We start from the raw sequence: 24536 nt of genomic DNA, 5'->3' as shown, positions 1-24536 counted from the left end.
TGGTCTGCCATTTGGTAGTCCTGGTCCCTAGAACTCTGTCTCACTATACTCAGTTACATTCACTGATGTGTCATCAAGTAATTCCCATAGGTTTGTGGGAATTAATATATCGGGTTTCAAAACCAGAAATAAACTTTGATATGATTTCTTTAGCCAAAAGAGTCCTTAGAGATGATCTAGATGCCCTCTCATTTTGCCACTGAGGAAACCAGAGTGTAGGGAAGCTATTTAAAACAGATGATTGGCATAGGGAACATGGTTCTCCTGGCATCTGGCTGCTGCACCTGTCATACTCCCGTTCTTCCTAACACATGGCTAGGAGAAAAGTAGGGGGAGCAAAGACAGGAGCTTGAATTCCTTGGCAGCAAGGGGAAGTGAAGGAACTAGAGACAGACTTGGTCTCTTTGATACTTCACCTGGAGTCAATCTATAAAGGGGGAAAGAAACGTGTCTTCTACGAAAGGATGAGGGAGGGCAGACATATCTCAAATTCAGTCGTCTATCTCCCCCTACTCCAGTTCCAAAGCTGCAAACACCAGTGCAAGTGTTCACTCATGAGTGTTCAAACTTCTTCCATTTCCCCATTGCACTGCTTCCATACCTAGACCCAGAACTCAGTAATCAGCATTTCAGTTCAACACATGGTGGATGTGACTAGGCTTAGAACAGTCATGGAGATATTAACTTCCATGGGAAAACAAAGGTCAAAGAGATTTCTGAATAAATCTTTTGGGAAAACAGCCAGTTTGTGGGTTTGAGATTCCCCGGAGCCCAAAGGAAATCTTTTTGAATGATGTTTTCTTATGGAGTAACCCACTGAGCATCTTCATGGTGCTATCCATGAACTATGGGAGTCCAACTGCAAACGAGTTTATTTTTGCTTGGATGACAAGAATGGATTAAATTGCAGTGATAGAGGAACTGTACCTTCAGGTATTGCAGTCTTAATGCTATGCAACATCTGAAAAAGGACCAAGGGGATTTTCCTTCAATATGCATTTCTTTAGCATCTGCTATCAGCCAGAGCTGCACTGGGCCTAAAACTTCAAGCAACTCAGTCTAAGTGGAGGGTGGGGCAAAAGGACCATCAACCAATCAACCACGTGGAAAGCTTCTCAGAGAAAAGGATGCTGGAATCTGAGTTTTAAAAGATGAGTGGTAGGAGTTAGGGACTTAGAGGAAAGGGCATTCTAGGAGAAAGGGACTATATGTGTAAAGGCATGTAGGCACAAGAAAGTATGATGCTTTTAGGAAACTACAAAAAGTAGTGAGTATGATTGGAGCCGAGGCTCCATGGACGAGGGAATAGAAGAGATGCTAGTCCTTGTGTGCTGAACCAGCAAGTTTGAAGTTTATCCTGGAAACTATGGGAAGTCACTGAAGGACTATTAAGGAGGAAAGTGGCATAACTAGATTTTCAATTTAGAAAGATTGCCCTGGCTGAAATGTGGATGGCGAAATTTGAGGATGCTGGAGTGGAAACATGAAGGCTAGTTAATAAAGCACTGTAATATTCCAGACAAGAGATAAGGGTGGCACAAACTACACTAATAGCTGTGACAATAGGGAGGAATGGATGATAGCAAACATATGGAGAAGGCAGAATCTGCATATCTTGGACACAGCAGAATTCATCATTTTAAGAAATCGTATCCATTATTCTGAATATGAGTAAAAGACATGGAAATGGTATTTTAAAGGCCACCATAATGGAAAACTTGAAGACAGTTATTTGTTATGTATTCATAAAAATGATTTAAATCCAGGCGATATCTGACAATAGCAAAAATTCCAACAGTGGCTTGGGCAAAGGAGCTCTTCTCTGGAGGGACCATAAGTTCTTGGAGTTTGTGGAATGTTAACAGAGGATGTAGAATACGGATGTAAAGTATACTGATTGGTAATGTAGCTTGATACTATGTTTATCATAAGCACTAACTGTGATTGATAATTACGAAATGTATTCACATAAGGGGATTATATTATATAAATACATAAAATAGTAATTATGAGCAACTTTGAGAAATGAAAAATCTTTTATTTTTTACAAAAATTTTCATAAATGCATTTTATATTTAATATACATGCTATTATAACAAAGCAACTGAAAATGTAATTACAGTTAAGGTACTTTTATGCATATTTAAAAAGTAATATTTTAATCCCCTCAATTTTTAAAAATTGAAAGTAGAATAAGCAATTCTTCAAAAAATATCCATTTTCCCCCATGCAACTGTTGCAGTGATTTAACAAGGTAAATTAGAGTAATCAGTCAAATGAATGTTTAAAAGCCACTGTCACCTCATGAAACCCTTTCCATTTGGGACCAAGTTTAGAAATGCTCATATTTCAAATATTTATCTATTGCTTCTGTGTTACAACCAATAATGTGTTCTAACTGAAGAGTTTCTCATTTGGGGTATTGACCTTACTTGAATGCTAACCCACTTCTTATTGCAGTTAATTGTAAATTCACAGAAAGTGTTTTCTAGCATACTTGAGAGGAAATTCAGACTACTAGGATCCCTTTTTCTTTTCATGTAAACGCTTCCTTAAAATTAAAACCGGCAAGGAAATACAGCCAACTTATAGTTTACCAATTTTATATATGGTTATTCATTCTTTTTTTTTTCCTGAGATATTAAGCACATTTGTAAGTAGTCTGTTTTCATGCAAAAATATATTTTCCCATTCTTTACATTCATTTTAAAGTATTTTATATTTTAAATAACTATATCACATTTGTGCTTCATACATTTGGAAAATAAAGGATATTTCATTTTCTTTACTGCAGAAAAAGGAAAGGTTATTGGTTCTTTAATAGGTAATACAATCAAATTAAGTGCTGATTTCAAATTGCTAAAACATTATCTGATTGTAAAAAATTCCAATGGAAAGTTCTATTTTTTTTCTCATACTTGTAGTTTTAACTACATTTAGAATGAAAGCATGACTTGTGTAAATGAAGGAGACATAAAATGTTTAATCCTTGGATTTCTGAGTTTGTGAGTTCCTAATACATGGGGTTAGGCCTACATACTATACCTGACCAGAGTCTCCTCTCCCATTTGCAAGGAAAGTCTCAATATTATATAAAGATATCTTCCACAGCAAAAGGAAAAACAGATTTGGTATATATTTTATAATATACACAAAAGGATCTGTTTGCAAAATATGAGAATTACTAATACATTTGAATAACAGATAAAAAGGCCAAACATTTAAGAACGTATTTACACGTAAGGAACTGATTCTCTATTATACTTCTAGGCTTAAATAGGATCCGATGCCCAATATGAATGTGACTATCACAAGTACAACACCTTTTTCTATCTTTGTTAATGAGAAATATAATTTTTTTTCTCCTCCAGAATAAAGTTGGGAAATCTGAAGCAAGAAGGATTTTTCCATTGATACATAGGGTTTCATTTCTCATTTCTTACAAAATTAAGTGGCATTAAACAGAGAAATAGATAAATGTGCATGCAATATATTTAGGGCACACTATTTACTTTTCTCAGCACATCTCAACTAACCCATTTATTGGTTCAAGTGTGATGATTTCCACATAGACCTGGAAATCTAGAAATATAAGGTCTTTTAAGTGGCAAAAAGAAGAAATCTTTTTTCTTTTTTTTTTTTGAGATGGAGTATCGTTCTGTGGCCCAGGCTGGAGTGCAGTGGCACAATCTCGACTTACTGCAAGCTCCGCCTCCTGGGTTCACACCATTCTCCTGCCTCAGCCTCCCAAGTAGCTGGGACTACAGGCGCCCATCACCACACCTGTCTAATTTTTGTATTTTTTTAGTAGAGATGGGGTTTCACCGTGTTAGCCAGAATGGTCTCGATCTCCTGACCTTGTGATCTGCCTGCCTTGGCCTCCCAAAGTGCTGGGATTACAGGCGTGAGCCACTGTGCCTGGCCAAAAAGAAGAAATCTTAAGTTGTCCATAATCAGTCATATCTATTATAAAGTATAAATAAAACAAAATAAGTTTTAAATTATTTGTTTATGTCACATTGTCCAAAATTCTTTTGGGCTTAAAGTCAACTATGAAATTTTAGTTGAGTAGGAGGACAATGAGAAGCAGCTTCTTTTTTTGTTGTTATTGAAATGTAAGCAACTTGCCCTTAAAATAGTATGAATATCCAGTTCAGGTAACAATTTTCACTTTTAATTAGTCAAATATATATTAAATATAAAAATCTAATGCTATACAGATGTGACTTTGGACATTTTAAGTATTAGTTTATTCAGAAACGCCTTTAAAAATCAGTGTGTATAGAACTAGCTCATTTCTTAAATGTCAAATTTAGAAGTGCAACAGTGGGTCTTCAGAGAGAATATGCCCAAGAAAGACTGGATAAAAAGACTGGGTAAATACATCAAATGAAACTGTGATTCACTTTTGACAAGACTGAAATATAAGTATATAATCACTGATGCATATTTATTCAATAGGCCCATGTGATTATGTGGTTTTTAACTAACAGCATTTATTTTTGCAAACTGCTTGGCATTGCTCCAAGGGAAAGGAGCTTCTAGACTACAAACACTGAGCACATATATTTTAAATTAACATATGAATTGCATATGGATCATTCATATGCTGTTAGAGTCCTGTCTCTACAGAAGAAAAACACCTTCCTGGGATCCATTCCTTTTTCAGAGGCACAAACTATAGCTTGGAACTTAATTGCTGTCCATGATATCTGGACTTTAGTTATATGAAATTGTTGACACCCCAATACAGGGTGGGTCTAAATACATAATGCAAGAAAGGAGGCTTTAGTGGGTAAACTTGGGCACTTCTAAAGATTTTAAGAATGGAATTATGCCATTAGGTGGTATTTCTTTGTCTATGGACTTAAAAAGTTTTCTTGGGGCATTTTAAAGAGGTTTATCAAAGTTATATTGTTGAAAAACTGTTTTCCCTGGAAATAATATCCCCTCCTTCCCACCTTCTGCCTTGATATTCTTACTGGAAAAAAGTGAAATTGTTCAGAATTACAACCATATAGGGTTTCCAGGCATAGCGTGGGCACATTGGGAATGAAAAACTAGAAGACCCCAGCAAGGAATGTAGGTACATTAATTGCTGCCTACCCTGAGAAATAACTCTGAGTTTCTTCTCCCAAGTCTTCCTCAAGGATCCATTCATTGTAGAGTCAACAGATGTCTTTTAGAATTCATTATGATAAGAAGTCCATGAACATATACATACTATCCTTGAATGGTTTTCCATTACATTTTTTCTAGATAGTTCCTGAATATTTTAATAAGCTTAATAAATGAGAAAACGTATTGAAAGGTCTTTCAATACGTTTTCAATAAGGTCTTTCAATAAGTTACTATATAAAGGTCTTTAAAAGAAAAATAAAGGTCTTTCAATAAGTTACTATATAAATATGACATGTGTTTTAATAATATCTGAATTTGGCTGTGAACAGTGGCTCATGCCTGTAATCCTAGCACTTAGGGAGGCCACGGCAGGAGGATCCCTTGAGCTCAGGAGCTTGAGACCAGCCTGAACAAAATCTCTAAAAAAAAGATTTTCTATTAGCCAGGTGTGGTGGCATGCACCTGTAGTCTCAGCTACTTAGGAGGTGAGACAGGAGGATCGCTTGAGCCCAGGAGATGGAGACTGCAATGAGCCATGATTGAGCCACTGCACTCCTTTGAGACAGAGCAGACCCTGTCTCAAAACAAAAAAAAAAAAAAAAAAAAGAATTTCTGAATTTGCATTTTTCATGAATGAAAGTAAAAATCAGAGAGAAAACTTTCACATATGACAATATGGATTGTCATGTTTAAAGAATCTGAAGTTACACAGACTATGAGTTATCATGTTTTGTTTTAGCATGATTCTGTACACCTAGCTTTAATTTTTGAAGTCGGATTTAATTGTGATTTTGACAATCCGTTATTGAATGAGGTAGTCCACACTGCCTAGATATTTACTGCATCTGGTTACTATTTCACAAATAATTAAGTACAATATATCACTTACGTTTTTCCTTTATGTTTAATAGGAGTTCTGTGAACATTGAGAATATATTACTTTTAGTGGTACACAGTTCTTGAGAAAATGTCTTGATTTTTACATTGCCATTTGTGATATTTTTAGCAGCCCGCTACAATATCATTTTAATAATAAAAATAAAGTGTACTCATTGATGATAGAGAAAATATTGTTAAAGACCTCTTGGGACAGGAAAAGGCTCAGTCATAAAATCAGATGCTTATTCATTTTCAGATGTGTCATTTTGACTCATTACTTTCAAGAATAACTATAATATTGCTACACAGTCCATTATACTGAGAAGAATTTTCCTTGAACTTCACATGGAGATTGAGTAAAGCTCTTCTATTTGTTTTTTGAAGTACTCTCTCAGCTCAGGTCTCTTAGCTTTTAGTGTTGGTGTCAGCAAGCCATTTTGAACTGAGAACATGTCAGAATGGATGTGAATGGCTTTAACCTAAAAACCAAATGCAGAATACATCTTTAACAGGAATAGAACACAGTATTTATAGTATACATGGTAAAAAGCAAACAGGCATATGGGAATAGATATATTGACATACAGACATTATGCTAAGTCAAAATTATGTTGAGAACACTTCAACCCATTTTACGTATCTAAAAGCCAACCTTTTTCCTTCCTATTCATTCATTTTAACCAGTCAACAGAAATGAATTAGTTGCTTACTCTATGCCAGGCACTGAGGATACAAAGAGGAATCATGAATGCCTCTGCCCTTAGGGAGTGCACATTCACATCCAGTAGTGGAGACAAAGAAACACTGGGCAATTATCAGTATGGTATGCATGGGATAAAGGGCACCCATCGCAGGCGTAGGAGGGGAGAGGGAGAGGCAGTCAAGGAAGACTTCTCAAATCAGATGGATGTTAAATAATGGGTTATAGTTAACCAGCAAAGGGGAAAAAGTGGATGGAGAAGGGCATTATAGGCAGAGGCAACACCGAAACAAAGCCATGCAAGTGAGAAATGGCAGAGTGTGAAAAAGGAACTCTAAGTGGTTTCTTGTTACATAAGAGGCAAAGAGTGTGAGGGATGAAGCTAAAGTGGTAGATAAGCCAATTTATGGAGGAGCTCAAATTTTATTCCAAATACAACAGTAAGATACTGAAGATTTTTAGTTAGGGCAGTGATATGACTGAATACACATTTTGGAAAGATCTCTCCAAGAGAAATGGGAAGATTGTTTTTGAGGGGATTTCTACTTCGATATCCAATTTAAATAGCTGGAAATCTTGCCTAAAGATGGGCATCATCTTTATGGTATCATCTATGGCTAAAGATAGGTATCACCTTAAATAGTTGGAAATCTTGGCTAGAGATATGTATCATCAAGTGTTTCAAAATCAGATATGGTTATTGTAAAAAGGGTTTTGTTTGAAAACTCTCAGTGTGCTTGGTATTCAAAGAAGCACAGATTCAGTAAGGAATAGGGCTGCTGTTTTTTGTATCCTATAGAATATACTTTTTTCCGAAGTTGTTGTTACCAAACATAAACCATCCTAGGAGACCCAATATTTATTGGAAATAGATCCCAGGGGAGACGTTTTCAAACCATAGCGCACTGAGAACTAGGTGATCTGCAGAGGCCACTGCTGGGGATGGTGTAGAAGTGGGGTTTAGATAGGGAAGGGTGGAAAGGAGATGGAGAAAGGTGGGAGGATGAGGTGAGGTGCTTAGGAGTAAGAGTGTGTGTGTAGAACCTCTGGCTCGAGCCCTAAACCAACCTGAGTAGCACTGCTCTTATGTTTTGTGCATGCTCAATTTTTATATAAGATGTCATCTAAGTTCTACTTAAGTTAGTTTAGAAATCACCATTTGATGACAAAATTAATTAGTCTAAAGAAAACATTAACACAATCGAAATCAAATTTAATCTCAGTTACAGGGATTTAATGTAGTAGTAACTAACCTTTACTGTCAAAATGAAAAACTGAAAAATTGACAGTGCCAATATCCTTAACTTTTCAAAAAAAAATTTCTCTTTCTGTAGAAGCACTATCACATAAAGACTTCTGGTAAGTGCAAACCATCTATCCAACTTCTTTTGTTATTAAAATTAATACTATGCTTTTAAAAAGGAGATACAAATGCCAAGATATAATTTATCAGTGTTGTAGCCTGGGTTTCAGCTTGTCTGCATTCCTAACAGCATGTGGAGAACATTGTGTAATTGGGACAAGAGTCTATGTTCAGTATGAGAACTTGGGGTGAATATCTTTGAAAAGCCAGCAGTGACAAGCAGAAACTACTAAAAAAAATACAGTACTGGAAATATAGATTTCATAAGGAGAGGTATATAATGTCATTTATATGGTTAAGTAGAAATGTAAAAGAAAACATTATGATCTTTGGAAGAAAGAACTGCATCAACAGGTAGCTTTGGAATATCTGCCGAGCCAGCTACCTCCTCAAACCTAAATGGCTGAGTGGGACATCTGCAGCTCCATGTGGCTGTCTGCAAAGTAGTTCTGCCTGAGAAGAGGCTATATCATTAAATACAGCCTTGCAGAAGATCAAGCAATATGGCAGCCTGCTCTGGGATCACCTTTCAGTCCCTTAGTGAGCAGGTCAGAGCGGCACTGCTGCTAGGCTGCCAGTTCCTGGTCTGATCTGACCTACGGCCCTTGGACTATTTAAATCCTTCTATGAAAATACCTATACGACCTGCTTGAGTGACTAAAAACTATAGGCAGTAAGTGGGAAAAAAATGAGTCAGCCAGTTGTTTAACTGACAGTGACTTTAACTGTGGGCCACAAACCTATAGTTTCTTTCAGAAGTGAATCAATGATAAAGCACATGTTCATTTTTTATAATTATTATTTTCTCATAAAGCCAAACTGTCCAATTGTGAACTTGTAAAAAACAGGTGTGAGAGTCCTTATTCTCTCTTTATGCCAAACACTTCATGAAACTGGAATTTCCATTTTTTAATTAGCAAAGTTTTTGTTGGGAAAAGAAAAAAGGAGATGGCTAATGTTAGCTTGCCTTCCTGAAACCATATTCTTTTCACTGAAAAGAGATGTTACAGGATTTTTAAAAATAATTCAAAAATACTGTAACATTTAAATATGGCATTGGAATAAAATTTCTCAAAATTGTCCATTTATGCCAACTCCTAAAAGCACAAACTTTCATAATTTTAGAAAGACATAGTGTTTTAAGTTTTTCAATGGTCTTAATGAAATCCTTTAACACAATACTGCTTATAGATAATAAATACAGAATGAATAATTTAGGACAGGAGAGATAAAATAAAAAAAATTACATGAGTTAGGGAAATGTTCATTTTTTATTTAAAGGCAAATTGGTTAGGTAAGTGTTCATTTCAATGACAAGAAATACAATAAAATATTTTTAGTAAGTGCTTAATTAGTCAGAAATTAAAAAATCTATCAAGTGTCAAAGTTCATTATATTGCCTATGCAAATTAATAAGGCATATCAATGTCAAACAAATGGTTAATCATGGTTAAGTATGCTCAAATACTTCCCAGCCACCTGTCTACTCATTAAAACATATCTTCCAAAGATCTCCATAAATTAATAATGGTTGGCCTAGTTCTACGAATTGTCTGTTCTTGGAAATTAAATTGCATCAATTGTTTTTCTAATTCAAAGTTTAATTCAGATCAACCAAGTCCAGTAAGTCTGAACTCCTAAAGCTTTTGTTAAATGACTTAAACTTTGGATATTGAACTTGAATTTGTTATTTGTGTGCGTGTGTGTGTGTGTGTGTGTTTAATTAGAATTATGCCTTAATTGGCCATTCATTTTTGAGGAAGAGGGAAAAGGACAAGCTGACAATGGATTATGGATTAACTGAAATAATTTATGTGAGGCTTTGGATCACAACTGAGAGCACACCCTCCTCAGGCATGAGGCCTGGTTTTTGCTTTCCTGTGGTCAGCTGAGGGCACACACTGGCTGTGGTGGGGAGAATGCCATAGACCAACAAAGAGGAGAATGAGAACAGAGAAAATCAAAAGCCGACAGCCTTGGCAATAAAACTAAAGGCCTCTGAGATCCCACATGACTTCCCTGTATTTGAGGTTACCATGGTGAGGGCAGATTATTAGAGCAGAAACTCTGCGAAAGGCATGTGGAAAGTCAAGAACATGTCTCCTCTCAGTGAAAGCTCTAACCAGAGCAATGGTTAACACTGGAAACTTAACCAAAGGTCCCTTTTAAGCATAATCTTAAGAGTTGGTATTTTTTTCCTTGAAGAGGAATCTGGGTGTCATATACTCTGTGTGCTCTGGGGCAGGTCCCGCATCCAAACACCAGCAGGGGGCGTGCAGGCCTTGTGAATGCACCAGGATGTCGGCGGGAACTGCAGCTTAGGCTGCAGCCAGCCCTTCAAATCCACACAGGCCCAGACCAACCAGGCTTACGACCACTCATTTGTGATCCCTGGTCTACATGATCACAGAGGATCCCATCACACAACTCACCACTGAGGAAGGGCAATGAAGTCAGTTCTAGCGTATTTGGAAATTCAAATAATTAGTATGCCAAAATTGACCTTTATCTTTTAGAAAGATAAATATAACTTGCCTGAATGCCTCAGATTCCATACTTTTAAAAAATATTTATTTACCCAGGCCTAAATTGCCCTAAAACATACTGACAGATGAGGGTAAAGCAGTGTTTCTCAAAATGGATTAATGTAAAGATCTATTTTAAAAGAAAAACAGTAATTTTTAGACCCTGAAACTATGCTTAGATTTCCTTAGTTTGAAACTAAAAAATTAAAATTTTAATCCATGAAAATTTTTTTAAATCGAAAATTAAAGCACTATAAGAGTTTTATATTTTAAACTGGTTTTAAATGTTTTTAGGTTATTAAGTGAACATACAAAATTTAAAGATTCTTGTCAAACTTGAAGACCCCTGTCATTAAATTTGGGGATACAAACTTGTATCAAAAACAATTATTTTAAATATAAGGAAATTTTAAAAATCAGTATATTAATGTTTTTCCATTTGAAGCATTTTTCTCTTTGAATTTTTGACAAAAGAGGATGTATAAATGGTATATGTAAGTCAGACTAAGTATGCTTATGAGCTCAGTTACAGTAAGAACCCAACCTTGCAGACAAAAAAAAAAAAAATTCTTGGAGGACTGCTGTGTCCTCTCCCAAAGCATTCTGTTTCCTCCTCTTTTCAGAGGGCATGCTGGGCTGACAGATCACTGGCCCGAGGAGACCAATCTTTCCAATGTCCTCCTAAAAAGTAACCTTGTCTGCTGAAGCCAAGAAAACAGTCCCCATAAAAATAAAAATAAAAATTAGATAGGACTGTCGTCTTCGCTAATGCAGGAAGTTTGTAAGACAGATAATGTACATATGATTTACTAGTGATAGCTAGGGTATTATTTTAGCCTTAAGAAAGTTTGTAATTATAAAGATGAGTACAATCTCTTTTGACATGTGGCCTATTTTGGTTCAGGAGGCAGCTTGGAACAGGCCTTCAGGGGTCCACTGGTGCACAGCCTGCTGGCGGGCCACACCATGAAAAGTCAGGAATCTAGGTCAGGGTCACCATGGGTTAATTTAATTTTCATCACTGCCTAAAGGGCTGTAACAAGTATGGGGAGGGTAAGTTACCTGCTCAAAAGAATGGAGTCCACTTTCTTTTCCTAACCTCACCATATCTTCCAAAATGGCTTTCTTCAGATCCTGAATCAAACCATATGAGAAAAATTACAAGACAAGAACACATTTTTCAAAATGGAGGTAGAGGAAACAACACTTTTGAGTAAAGTGCAACTGTGATTGTGCCAACATATGCTAACCCACAGCCCACAACCGAGGCTGATACTCCCTGGCAGCACTCCAATTACCACCTCTCATCAGGCAAGTAAGTACCTGAAATGGCCAAAGGAGTGACCATGAATGGGCTAATGGACCACTCAGTTTTTTTTAAAGCAGCCTTTTGGTCAGCCTGGTGAATCTTGCTACCCCCAGATGAGCCCAAGGCCCAGGGACCAGTAGGAGAGGGAGGGTCTATGGCTACTGCTAAGAAATGGACCATGTGACTCAAGGGGCTACACTGAGTCAGAGCACAGTGACCTCCTCCACAGAGTTCTACATGTGCCATTAGAAGGTTTCAGAAAGGTGTGAATAGCTAATACTCCAAGCAGGAAGAATTGTGCTACATTTTCTATTCCATGACTAGCTGTCTATATCCAGTAGACACAAAATCCACCTTCCATCTGAGGGAGCATGGTAGGTGAGTCCGAAAGCCTATGTTCACATCTGACTCTGCTGCTAACCAGCTGTGTGACCTTGGGCAAGTTACCACCCTCCCTGGACTCTCCTCTAAGCCACAAAGCAACAGGGCTGGATAAGCTTTCTGTGATGTCTCCCAGCTTAAAATCCAAACGTTTGTCAATCTTTCTAAGAAGAAATATGAGTTTCTTCAGTAACAAAAAAAGACAAATCTCTGGTTTAGACTCCCCACCATGTATAAAGTAATGTTAGAAATTCCGTACGAGCTTGAATTTCACTGGTCTACAGCTTTTCTGTCTTCTCATTATGTGGTATCATAAAACATTCAGTAACCTTTCAGGAGACAGCCCCAAGATACCAACCTTACTTGTGCAGAGATCTGCATATGTTCCTTCAATTCCTCTCTTCTGGGCCCAGGAGGGCATAACTTCAGGGTCAGGCACAACAATGCCTACCAAAAAGGCCTGTAGTGCTCACCAGAGGAGAACACGGGCATGACAAACGCATTTAAAGTGGTTATTTGTGGTCCAGCATTAAAATTCTCAGACTCCACCTTTTTCAAAAACTAAGTATATGCTTATAAAACATTTGTCCATGTCATAAAACATTTCTGCCAATATATCACACTACTCATTTTCTGATATAGTCCCTTAGTTTTATATAAAAAATAAGTTTAAGGACATTAAGAATCAGTAAAGTTAGACTGATATGTACTTTTGATTCTCATGCAAATCTCAGATCAGCACATCGTTAGGAGGCTGATCAAACAACTCTCTGATCCAAATTCTATGAACCAAAAACCAAATGTTTCCCAGCATTACCAAACCATGTTGAAATGGTTTCATTAATACGATTTTCATTCATGAAAGACTTCTTCATTTTGTTTATTTTTTCTTTTGAGACAAGGTTGTACTCTGTTGCCTAGGCAGGAGTTCAGTGGTATGATCATAGCTCACTGCAGCCTCGACCTCCTGAGCTCAAGTGATCCTCCCATCTCAACCTCCCGAGTACCTGGGACTACAGGTGCACGCTAATTTTCGTATTTTTTGTAGAGATAGGGTTTCATCATGTTACCCAGGCTGGTGTTGAACTTGTGGGCTCAAGCAATCCTCCTGCCTCGGCCTCCCGAAGTGCTGGGATTACAGGCGTGAACCACCATGCCAGGCCTATTTTAATTTTTAAAGCATTTCTTCGAAAATAATTTCATAATATTTATAGAAATGCAATGATAGTATAGAATATATTTGATATCAGGTGGGGCATGGTGGCTCACACCTGTAATCCCAGCACTTTGGGAGGCTGAGGCGGGCAGATCACTTGAGGTCAGGAGTTCAAGACCAGCCTGGCCAACATGGTGAAACCATATCTCTACTAAAAATACAAAAAAACAAAACAAAAAAACAGCCAGGCATGGTAGTGGGCACCTGTAGTCCCAGCTACTCGGAAGTCTGAGGCAAGGGAATCACTTGAACCCTGGGTGTAGAGGCTGCAGTGAGCCGAGATTGTGCCACTGCACTCCAGCCTGGGTAATGGAGCAAATATATTTGATATCTTAGATATCATAGAATATATTCATGATTTTTTTTTTTTTTTTTTTTTTTTGACACAGAGTCTCACTCTGTCACCCAGGCTGGGGTGCAGTGGCCAGATCTCAGCTCACTGCAAGCTCCGCCTCCCGGGCTTACGCTATTCTCTTATCTCCGCCTCCCGAGTAGCTGGGACTACAGGGCCCGCCACCACACCCGGCTAGTTTTTTGTATTTTTTTAGTAGAGATGGAGTTTCACCGTGTTAGCCAGGATGGTCTCGCTCTCCTGACCTCGTGATCCGCCCGTCTCAGCCTCCCAAAGTGCTGGGATTACAGGCTTGAGCCACTGCGCCCGGCCTATTCATGATCTTTCTGACTTTAAATCTAAATACTATTGTAAGGAAAATAAGTATAAAACTCCTCCAAATAACTGAATCCTAGTGACTTATATTAGGACTAGTACCATTAGTACATTTTTTTGCAGTACTCATTAATTTGTAAAGTTCATTTGCATATTTAAAAAAATCAAAACAGGCCAAGTGTGATGGTTCATGCCTCTAATCCCAGCACTTTGGAAGGCTGAGGCAGGAGGAGAATCACTCAAGCTCAGGAATTCGAGACTAGCCTGGGCAACATAGCGAGACCCCGTCTCTACTGAAAATGTAAAAAAAAAAAAAAAAGCTGGGCATAGTGGTGTGTACCTGTAGTCCCAGCTATTGGGGATGGGGAGGGAGGGGGAAAGGGATGAGGTGGGAAGATGGCTAGAGCCCAGGAGGGAGGTTGAGGCTGCAGTGAACCATAATGATGCCACTGCACTCCAGCCTGGGTGAAAGAGCGAGCCCCTGTCTCAATAATAATAATAGTAATAATTTTTAAAATAAAAAATAAAAACAGCAGAAACCCTGAATCTTGCTCTAGTATTTTATCTCAAAAATCCCTGGAAGTAGGTAGAGCGTAAGTGAAAAGGAATGGGAATGTTCATTAGTACTACTTCAGACAACTTACTTGACCTAATTACATTTTAGCAAACCATAAGTAAGATTTCTCCTTTAAAAAGGAGTTTTCGCTCATGTTTTAAAATGCAGAGGAGAATCCTGGTGTCTGATTGGAGATGAATGTTTAATCTTGGGTTTTCAGCATGCCCAGGATATGTGGGAGGGCTGAAGCCCAGAGGCCTCACCTTTAAGCTGTCCCCATGGACATAGATTTGCGCCACAGGTTGGCTCCGGATGTAGATGTTCTCAATCTTCTCGGGTGCAACATATTCTCCCTGAGCAAGTTTAAATATGTGCTTCTTCCGATCAATAACTTTAAGAGTTCCCGCCTGTAGAGTTGGACAAACGGCTTTATAAGAACATGGCACTCTCAAGCCTGAAGCCTTCACTCCTCAGTGCCGTAACCCCCTGCCCTACCCCACCCTGCAGACCCCGCCCCAATTTCTTTTCCATCTGTTGTGTCTGCTCTTAGGGAGCTGCAAGGCTCCTGGAGAGAACCACTGTGCACCGCAGGTTGATGGCATCCAAGCTCTGCTGGGCCATGAGCATCCACTGTCCTTTCCCCTCAGCAGTTAGCCACCCACACAGTCCTCCCACCACTGCCATCCTCATGCCTAGCAGCAGGTATCCTCACCTCCTCCTTCTTGGAGGCCCACCACCATTCCATCGGGGCACCCTTCTTGTACACACTCTTGCTCCAGCTGCCCTTTTTCTCACCAGCATCTTTGGTTCACTCCCTTAGACCAAACTCAGGTCTCTTGCCCAGCTACTGTCTCCACCCCTAAAGAGCAGCCTCTGCATCCCCTGGCATATAGCACAGACCTGACAGAGCCCCTGTGACTCCTACCTGACATGCCGGATGGCACTATGTGCACAGGCCCCTGCAGGACTTCTGCAGCAGGCAGGTCACCTCCTTGGACAGGGAGTGCTGGTGCCGCTGGCTTCCAGGACCTGTTCTCACCTCCCTGACTCTCTTCCACCTTTTTGAGCTTCCAAGGTGATTAGGTGGGCCTCTTGCCCCTCACCTTCACTGACAATGCACCTTGGAGTAAACACTGTTTTCTTTTCATTGGTCACTCCCAAGTCAATCCAAGCTTCCAGCTCTTCACTGAGCTCCAGATCCAGAACCCAAATACCCTTGGAATGCTTCAAAAACTAGGCTGTTTGTCTCAGAGGATGTAACATGCTCCTATATGAAACTCATGACCAAACTTCTCAAGCCTGCCCCAGCCTCCAAACCCCAAACCTGGAGATGACCTTGTTGTTTGCCTCTCCTGGGATCTCCAGCGGTCAGGCTCACCTGTCCTTGCTCACAAATTCATCTCATATCCACCTCCTCCCAGCAAAACCACTTCCTGACTGGACTTCGGCACACACTCTGTCTCCACTCCATCTGCTTGATCTGCCAGTGCCAGAGCAATCTCTCCAAAAGGAAAAAATGAGCAGACTCTGTTTTGCTCAAAACCCAGGCTGGACATCAGGCGCTTTCCCTACCCCAGCTTATTTGGTCCTCATGGTCCATTAGCTGAGTGTTGTCCCCTCTGTTTCACAGATGAGGAAAATAAGGATCGGAAAGGTTAGTTAAATCCTCCAAAGCCACACAACTAGGAGCTAGGGGAACAAGATTTGAATCCTGATCCTTCTGGACCAGAAGACTATGCTTATTCCTTGATCTATTTAACATGATTTCAAAATAATATTTTTTAAAGCACAAATGTCTTTATTGATGATCTCTACCTAAATTTCAAGAATGAATCATTCAAAGCTTGAACATACTCTTCTAAAAAACAGGGAAAAAACCCACTTACCAACTCATTCAATAAGCTGACAACAAAACCATAATAGGGATGTATATAAAAGGAAAATTACAGATCAATCTCATTTGTGAATATAAATGGAAAGATCAAACACAATTTTTAGGAAAAATATTATTTTAAAAGTCACATCATGGTTAAGTTGAATTATGTCAAGAATGCATGATTCGCTTTACATGAGAAATATAGAAAAAGAAGTATCTCAATAACTGCAATAAGTTTTAATTAAATTTCAAAAATCATTTAAAAATAATAATTTAAACAATGGACTCTCACAGACTACCTGCCTGCAACTTTAGGCTCTGTGCTCAAGCATAACACTAAGTACTTTACATGAATCCATTTATTTGCTTCATATTACCCTCTAAATGGTGGATGGTTTCATTCAAGTTACAGGGCATCAGCAGCAGATCCAGGGATTTCTGAGACTTCAAGCTTTTACAATATTGAGGGTCCTCTTTAAGAAAAACCAGGTAAAATGAAGTGCAGGGCCTTGGAAGGGGCTGATGCAAGTGAGGGGGCTTGAAGCCTAAGCTCTCTGAGCTGACAGGACAGTCCACCTTCTGCAGGTGTTTAGGGCCTGCTGACCTCTCTAGCCTCTCTCTCCCACACCTATGGGTCTTCAGTTGGAATGAGTTGCTTCACATGTCTAGTGCCTCTACTCAGCATATATTACTACCACGCCCTGATTGTCCTTCCCACTTCCTCTTCTTGGAACATGACTCATATCCTAAGACTTGGATGCAGTAGGTGCCTGTCCTCCTCTGCCTCTCCCGGGGTGAGTGTGCCCGCAGCTCATGCCCATCACATTGGGTTGGGAACTGTCTAATCATGCATATCTTCCCTAAGCAGAGTCCCCGGGCCAGGGCACTCACTGGAGATACAGCTTTGTCTGGGGCAGGCATGAGGGTTTCTCAAAGGGAAGTACACAGGCCCACGCAGGGGCAGATCCATTCACCAGCCCACTCGGCCCCCCATGGGCTCAACATCATTCGTGTGCCTGATTAACTCAACACCTCAAAATGTCCACCCAAACCTTAGCACTTCCCAAAGACACAGGAGAGGTTCCTGGAGTGGGCTGCACCAGGCAAGGGTTCTCAGTGTCAGTGACAGCCGTTTTCTGGTCAAAGAATTCATCTAAGCATCTCCTATGTGCCCGGCATTGGGCTAAGTGCTTTGCAGGCATAATCTCATTTGTTCCTCACAAAAATAACTTTATTTTTCTTTCTTTTATTAAAACATTTTTAAAGGATAAAATCCAGGCTGGGTGCAGTGGCTCATGCCTGTAATCCCAGCACTTTGGGAGGCTGAGATGGGCAGATCACTTGAGGTCAGGGGTTTGAGATCAGCCTGGCCAACGTGTTGAAACCCTATCTCTACCAAAAATACAAAAAGTTAGCCAGATGTGATGGCGGGCACCTGTAGTCCCAGCTACTGGGGAGGCTGAGGCAGGAGAAATCGCGTGAACCTGGGTGGTGGAGGTTGCAGTGAGCCAAGATCTCGTCACTGCACTCCAGTCTGGGTGACAGAATGAGACTCCATTTCATAAATAAATAATAAAGGATAAAGTCCAGATCTTGCACAACACAACAATAACTTCAGAGGTAAGCCACGTTATGATACCTATTTTAAAAATGAGAGAATTAGGCAAAGTGGTTTTGGCTAAAAGCTGGAGGCCATGGCCAAGGAATGCCATGAAGGCTTGTTCTCCTGTTCTATAAGTGAGTCCAGGTGAAGCCACAGACGGGGATGAGGCTCTGCTCAAGGTTACATGAGCAACTGGTGGCAAAGCCACAGGAACTAAGGCATCCTCCCTCCTGTCTCCAAGCTTTCTTCTTCACTCAGTGCCACCTTTTGGCTGGGGGCCAGCATTGGTGGGCTTGCAGGGCTTGCCCTTCTCAGACGTCCCAGAGACATGTACCCCCTGTTCCTCCTACTTCACGTCGGATTCCACACACTGTCAGAGGTCTTTCTGGAAACTATTAAGGATAGGAATTCAGTCTCCAAGACCTCAGTCACACCTACCTGCACAGGTCCCTCATCACCTTCATGAGATGGAGTGAGAAGAGAAAGAAGCTCTGGGGCTCAGGGAAGGAAGAGCCTCCCCGCAGGTCCCAGAGGTGCTCCTGAATGACTCATTTTCAGGAGGGATTTGGAGAAGACTCCTGTCTCAGTGACCTGGACCACACACCCTCCCACCGCCAAAATGTTTGGAGCTCCATGGTTCCAAACGTACACACCGGCAGCCATTTTCCGATGTCTCCAGTGTGAAGCCAGCCATCGCTGTCCAGGGCCTCCTTCGTCCTGTCTGGATCTTTCAAGTAGCCTTTGAACACATTTGGTCCTCTCACACATATCTATGGGACAAAAACCATGGCTTCTCTCAGCCACAGCATGAGGAATGAGGAGATGGGAGGCTGTCTCCAGGCATACGGAGGTAAGGTGCACTATCCATCAGGAAAGCCACTGTGGATATGGCAGGGATGGAAACAGAGGACGAGGAACAGCCTGCAGCTGTCTGAACTGTCTCCTGCCTTCTGTCAAGCAACATCCTCCCCATCTGTCCCCGCTGCCCTGGCCACCCTAGGCCTTTGTCTTCTCTTTTCCCTCAGGAGCCCTCTGGCCTTGGCCACATGCTGTTCTGTGACACTTGATGGGACTCATCACAGATATTGATGGCTGGCTGATTCTACCAGGGATGCTTCAGCCCCCTGCTCCATTAGCAGGCAGTCATTCCCACTCACTCCCAAGGAATGAACAAGTACAGGCCAGCTCTATCTACTCCATCTGGCCTATTTGTAAAAGGTCATATTTCTGCTGGGACAGATCACACAGCAGTAGGCCATGACATAGTTAGGGGAAAAAAATGAATTTTTACAAAAGTTTGGGGCTGGGCATGATGGCTAGCACCTGTAATCCCAGTGCTTTGGGAAGCCGAGGCAGGAAGGATTGCTTGAGGCCAGGAGTTTAAGACCAGCCTGGGCAACACAGCAAGACCCAGTCTCTACAAAAAAAATTGAAAAGTTATCTTGGCATGGTGACACATGCCTGTGGTCCTAGCTACTTGAGAGACTGAAGCAGGAGAGTTGCTTGAGCCCAGGAGTTTGAGGTTATGGTCTCGAGTTCAGTGGACTATGTCCACGCCACTGCACTCCAGCCTGGATGACAGAGCAAGGCCTTGTCTCTACTAAAAAATTAATTAATTAAGGGCCGGACACAGTGGCTCACGCCTATAATCCCAGCACTTTGGGAGGCCGAGGTGGGTGGATCACGAGGTCAGGAGATGGAGACCATCCTGGCTAACATGGTGAAACCCCGTCTCTACTAAAAATATGAAAAAAAAAAAAAAAATAGCCAGGCATGGTGGTGGTGCCTGTAGTCCCACCTACTCGGGAGGCTGAGGCAGGAGAATGGCGTGAACCTAGGAGGCAGAGGTTGCAGTGAGCCGAGATCACGCCACTGCACTCCAGCCTGGACGACAGAGTGAGACTCCATCTCAAAAAAAAAAAAAAAAAAAAAAAAAAAGAACTAATTTAAAAGTCTGGAAATTCCAAATCTTGATTTAGATCAGCTCAGTCCCAGCACTGGCTCTTGGTTGCCTCATAAACAGGAGAGGAGATACTGAGTTGACCTGAGTCAAATTAATCAGTAGTTTAAAATGACTTTATACACAAGGCAAAAGGAAAATCATTCCATCCCTCCTGTTCTTGTTTGTTTTTACTCACTACACGTAGCAGCCACAGGCATGAATGGCTAAATCCTTGTTTACCTCTCCCTCTGCTTTGCAGGCCCAATAGTTCAGTTCCTCAACATCAACGAGCTTGATATGATTGCAGGGAAGCGGTGCCCCTACGTGCCCTGGAACACCGGAGCAAGATGGCACTTGTTAGTGTTCAGATCCGTTTTAGCACTGAAGATGTTCCAAGCCCCTTAAAATCTCTGAGTGGCCAAAGTGGGGAATTATGGATGGAAAGTAACACACCTTTAAAGGGGCATTTGTTACTGGCAAGTGTTGGTAATAAAACAAAGTTCTGGAGAAAGCAAAGGCCAACAAAGGCATTTGTTTTACATCTGATTCTTAATGAGCAGGACAGGCACACCTGGCCCAGCACCAACATGCACAGGGTCCTGGGTGGGGTAGGGAGGCACCAACCATAGGGTCAAGATTTTTGACAACAGTGCCCACATTAAATCATTTTCCCCATTGTCAGATCACATGTCTTGGTTTGGGGATCATAAAATATAGCAATCACTGCTTTTCCTCTAGCCACCAGACTGTTGATTAATGTGCTGGAAATCTAGAAATCGTAAGCTGTGGATTCTGATTCAGTGGGTTTGGAATGGGACCTGAGATTCAACAGTTCTTACAGGCACCAAGGTGATGCTGCTGCTGGTCCCACACCACATGTTGAATAACAAACGAATGGAAAGCTGGGATGAAGCAACTTGCCCCATGAAAATAAGACTCCAAATTCTCTTGGTCAAATTTACCACAAAATTACATCTAAGACATTTTTCTAGTGATTGTGGTTGTTAGATAATTCACAGGCAAGTTGGAGAGGTTTTAAGCAGATGCTAGCCAAGGTCCTGAAAGAAAATTGAGCCACCTATATGAAAAATGAGACTTACCGCCTTGGTTTCTCTTTTAAAAGAGAGGCTGTCAAATCTTTGACAATACTAATCAAATATATCTATCCTCATACACAAAAGCCTTTTCAAGTCTTATGGTAAGAGTCAAGTGAAAAATGGAAAAACCTCAGCAGTGTTTACATAGGAAAATGTAAAGGATGACTTGAGAGGGAAGAGATACATGTCCAAAAGGAAGGGATACGTGAGGGTAGATACTGGAAGAATCTGCTCTAAATCTGGTGGGTAATCCATGGGCTGCCTACTACAGACCTGCTTCCCCTTTTGCTGAAAACCACTCAGCAAAAGAATCCTTCAGGATACTGACTTCCTCTCCAAGACTGGTGCCACTCTTTGTACTTAAGTTTGCTCAACTACAAACTGGAAAATTTTAGGATGATGTGTATGTGAAAGAAATATGCTGTTTAATGCAATATTATTTTCAGAGTACCTTGAGATAGTCAGCAGAAACCAGATAGGTGGATTTTAAACTGAAATCATATTTGGCCAAGCTAAGTATAGAAGCATTTTTTCCTTAGTCCTGCTTTTAAAATTGTAGTTGAATAAAGCCTATTTTGTAAATAAATTATTTAATCATTTTGCTGCTGGCAGATCCCACAGGAACCAGCTTTGGAGATCATTGTTTTTGGTTTTGTTTTTGGTTTTTTTTTTTTTTTTTTTTTTTTTTGGTCACAGGTTTTAGTATTTTCCTATTTCTTTTATAGACGAATAGAAATCATGCACAAAAGGAGTAATAGATCACAAGATACAACTCTGGATGGAAAAATGTTTATAATATCAGTATATTGGATTTTCATAGATTCTAGATACTACATGGCCTTGCTTACAGTATTTTAGAAAGAAGGAAGCAGGCTATGAATTGGATATGGTGTAAAGCAGAGGCAGGTTCATATTGGCCAGGGTACTGTTTCTTAAAGGGCTATTTTAGAGACCCTTTAAAACCTACGTTCTCCTGTGATATCAATGTCTCAAAGGTAGCGGCAACCTCAAAAAGGAACAGTTCTCATCCACGCCCTCATTCTGAGGAGATTCATCCTTCAGGGCCAAGTGGAAGCATGGCTGTAGTGGGTAGCCCATGGATTACTCATCAAATTTATACCAGATTCTTCTAGTATGCTAAGGATGAATAAAAAAGGGAAAAACCTCAACAGTGGTTACAGATGCACAATGCCACAACCCAGACATAACCCCCATTAATGTTTTTCTTCTCTCTCTTCTGCTTTTTTCCTAAGTACCCGTGCAAATTTACTTTCCATGAGGGAGTTTTAGAGCTGGCTGCTTTTACTCCGCAGTGCCTTGCGAGCCAGTCTCACATCTCTAGCCTGTCCTACCTGAGGTCCAGTCGCCAGGTGTGGTGAAGGTACATCCAGCTGTGCACTCAGTTTGGCCATAACCTTCATAAACCTTCAAACAAAACACAGAAGCCACACTGTGGGCACACACCCTCCAAGAGCTGACTGGCCGCCCCTTTCAGACAGCTAACCTCCCACTGGGAGCATCTGACTGCTTCATGATCAGGGAGGTGGAGGGAGGGAGGTGCTCTGGAGGTAGATAACTCCAGGTGAACCAGACAAGAAGCATGGCCACATTCTCTTGGAAGAAGTGCTATTTTTCTTTTTTATTTTCTTTTGAGATGGAGTCTCACTCTGTCGCCCAGGCTGGAGTGCAATGGCACGATCTCGACTCACTGCAAGCTCTGCCTCCCGGATTCATGCCATTCTCCTGCCTCAGCCCCCCGAGTAGCTGGGACTATGGGCGCCCACCACCACACCCAGCTAATTTTTTGTATTTTTAGTAGAGATGGGGTTTCATTGTATTAGCCAGGATGGTCTCGATCTCCTGACCTCGTGATCCACCCACCTCGGCCTCCCAAAGTGCTGGGATTACAGGCGTGAGAAGTGCTATTTTTATCACAGACACTTAGTAGATAAGGTTATATAGTTTAGGGTAAAGATTTCTGACCTATTTTCAACCACTGGATCTACTTTTCATCTGGATAATAATGAATTAAAGATAAACATTTTAAAGTCTACTCTGTGTTTTATTTTGGCTCCATAAGCTATTCCCCTCCAGAGCCCCATCTGTCTGCATGAATACACCATGTGGAAGTGTCTGCCTTTAGAAGTGGTCAGGCCATGCTGATGTGGAATAGGAGTACGGTGAATAAAGACTAAGGCTTCTAGAGCAGAAAAATTTAAGCATGCACAATTATGAAAAAGATGGGTCTACTTTACTGAAAATCTGTCAGCCACAACCACATTATGATACGCTACATATGTAGAAACTTAATAAATATAAGTTGAATGGAAAATGAAAAAATAAATTTTTAGAGATGACAAAACATAACAGATCAAATAACATATAAATGGGCTTTCTCCCTTGTTCTCCTTTTCTGGGTTGCAAGATATTTTGCAGGCTGAAGAAGGTAGAGATGCAGCATAGGTGTGGTACAGATTCTCCAACACATTGATGATCTATCTATGGTTTGTCTAATCCCTTTTGCCCTTTGTGAAAAACTTCCAAAGGTCCAGATAAAAGAATTTCCCAGAGTGGATAAACTTGGGCTTTCCAGCATACGGCAATGCCATCCTGGCTTTCACTGGCTCTGAGTTTTTTCCTCCTCAGAGGAGGGAGCTTTTGTCTCACAAAAATCTTGCCCCCTGGTTCATTCTTTCTCTGAGCAGTAGAGGGTATAGTAGTTTTCCTGCCTTAACGTACTTCCTGCTGTTCCCAAGGGAGGACACACAATGACAATACCTGGCACCCTAGGGCTGCCCGGAGAAATCCCAGAACTGTTGGTGATGCTGGGGCTGCTCCAGTAACAATCATCCGCACACACCCACCAAGACTGGCCTGTGGGAAGAGAGAAGAGCTGCCAAATTTTGTGATGTCTGAGATGGCGTCCAGCCCATTTGGGTTTCATCCAAGGTCAACATCCAACAATTGGGTCCTACCTGGATGCTAGGGCTGGGATCAGAAAGAAGGCCTGAGGCTGTACAACACATGAGCTGAGGAAATTCCTTCCCTTTCCTAATGATAAACACAATCAGCTCTGTAACTCAATCCACCATATGACCAATTATTTTATGCCTTTTGAGATAAGTACCATTAGTCTGGGTGGCATTCTATAATATTGGTTCTTCTCCCTTCCTTAAAATACACAGCTATTCCCTCACTCTCCCATCATTGACAAGAATCCAAAACAATTACTTAGGACAATTTCTTCCAATTTCCATTTTAATGGCATTGCCTTTTTTCACGTATAAATCAATACCATGCT

General features: G+C 40.7%; 1 protein-coding gene across 7 annotated transcripts in view; it reads right to left on the bottom strand.

Moving 5' to 3' along the window:
- Nucleotides 1-6007: 6007 nt before the first annotated feature.
- ACSL6 (acyl-CoA synthetase long chain family member 6) overlaps nucleotides 6008-24536 on the bottom strand; it is a 58269-nt gene continuing 39740 nt past the window's right edge. For all 7 annotated transcript variants that reach the window (XM_023196705.1, XM_023196657.1, XM_023196648.1 and 4 more), the window contains 8 exons: nucleotides 24014-24109; nucleotides 22588-22660; nucleotides 20379-20467; nucleotides 18850-18966; nucleotides 14981-15124; nucleotides 12637-12738; nucleotides 11651-11722; nucleotides 6008-6479 (listed from right to left, as the gene is read on the bottom strand). In XM_023196705.1, coding sequence (XP_023052473.1) covers nucleotides 6342-6479; nucleotides 11651-11722; nucleotides 12637-12738; nucleotides 14981-15124; nucleotides 18850-18966; nucleotides 20379-20467; nucleotides 22588-22660; nucleotides 24014-24109 — 831 coding nt within the window. In that variant the 3' untranslated portion in view covers nucleotides 6008-6341. The remainder of the gene's footprint in view (nucleotides 6480-11650; nucleotides 11723-12636; nucleotides 12739-14980; nucleotides 15125-18849; nucleotides 18967-20378; nucleotides 20468-22587; nucleotides 22661-24013; nucleotides 24110-24536) is intronic.

Source organism: Piliocolobus tephrosceles, chromosome 4, assembly GCF_002776525.5.
Source record: "Piliocolobus tephrosceles isolate RC106 chromosome 4, ASM277652v3, whole genome shotgun sequence".
NCBI lineage: Eukaryota > Metazoa > Chordata > Mammalia > Primates > Cercopithecidae > Piliocolobus > Piliocolobus tephrosceles.
Note: the sequence above shows the minus strand (reverse complement) of the source record. Positions and strands in the feature narration are given on the sequence as shown.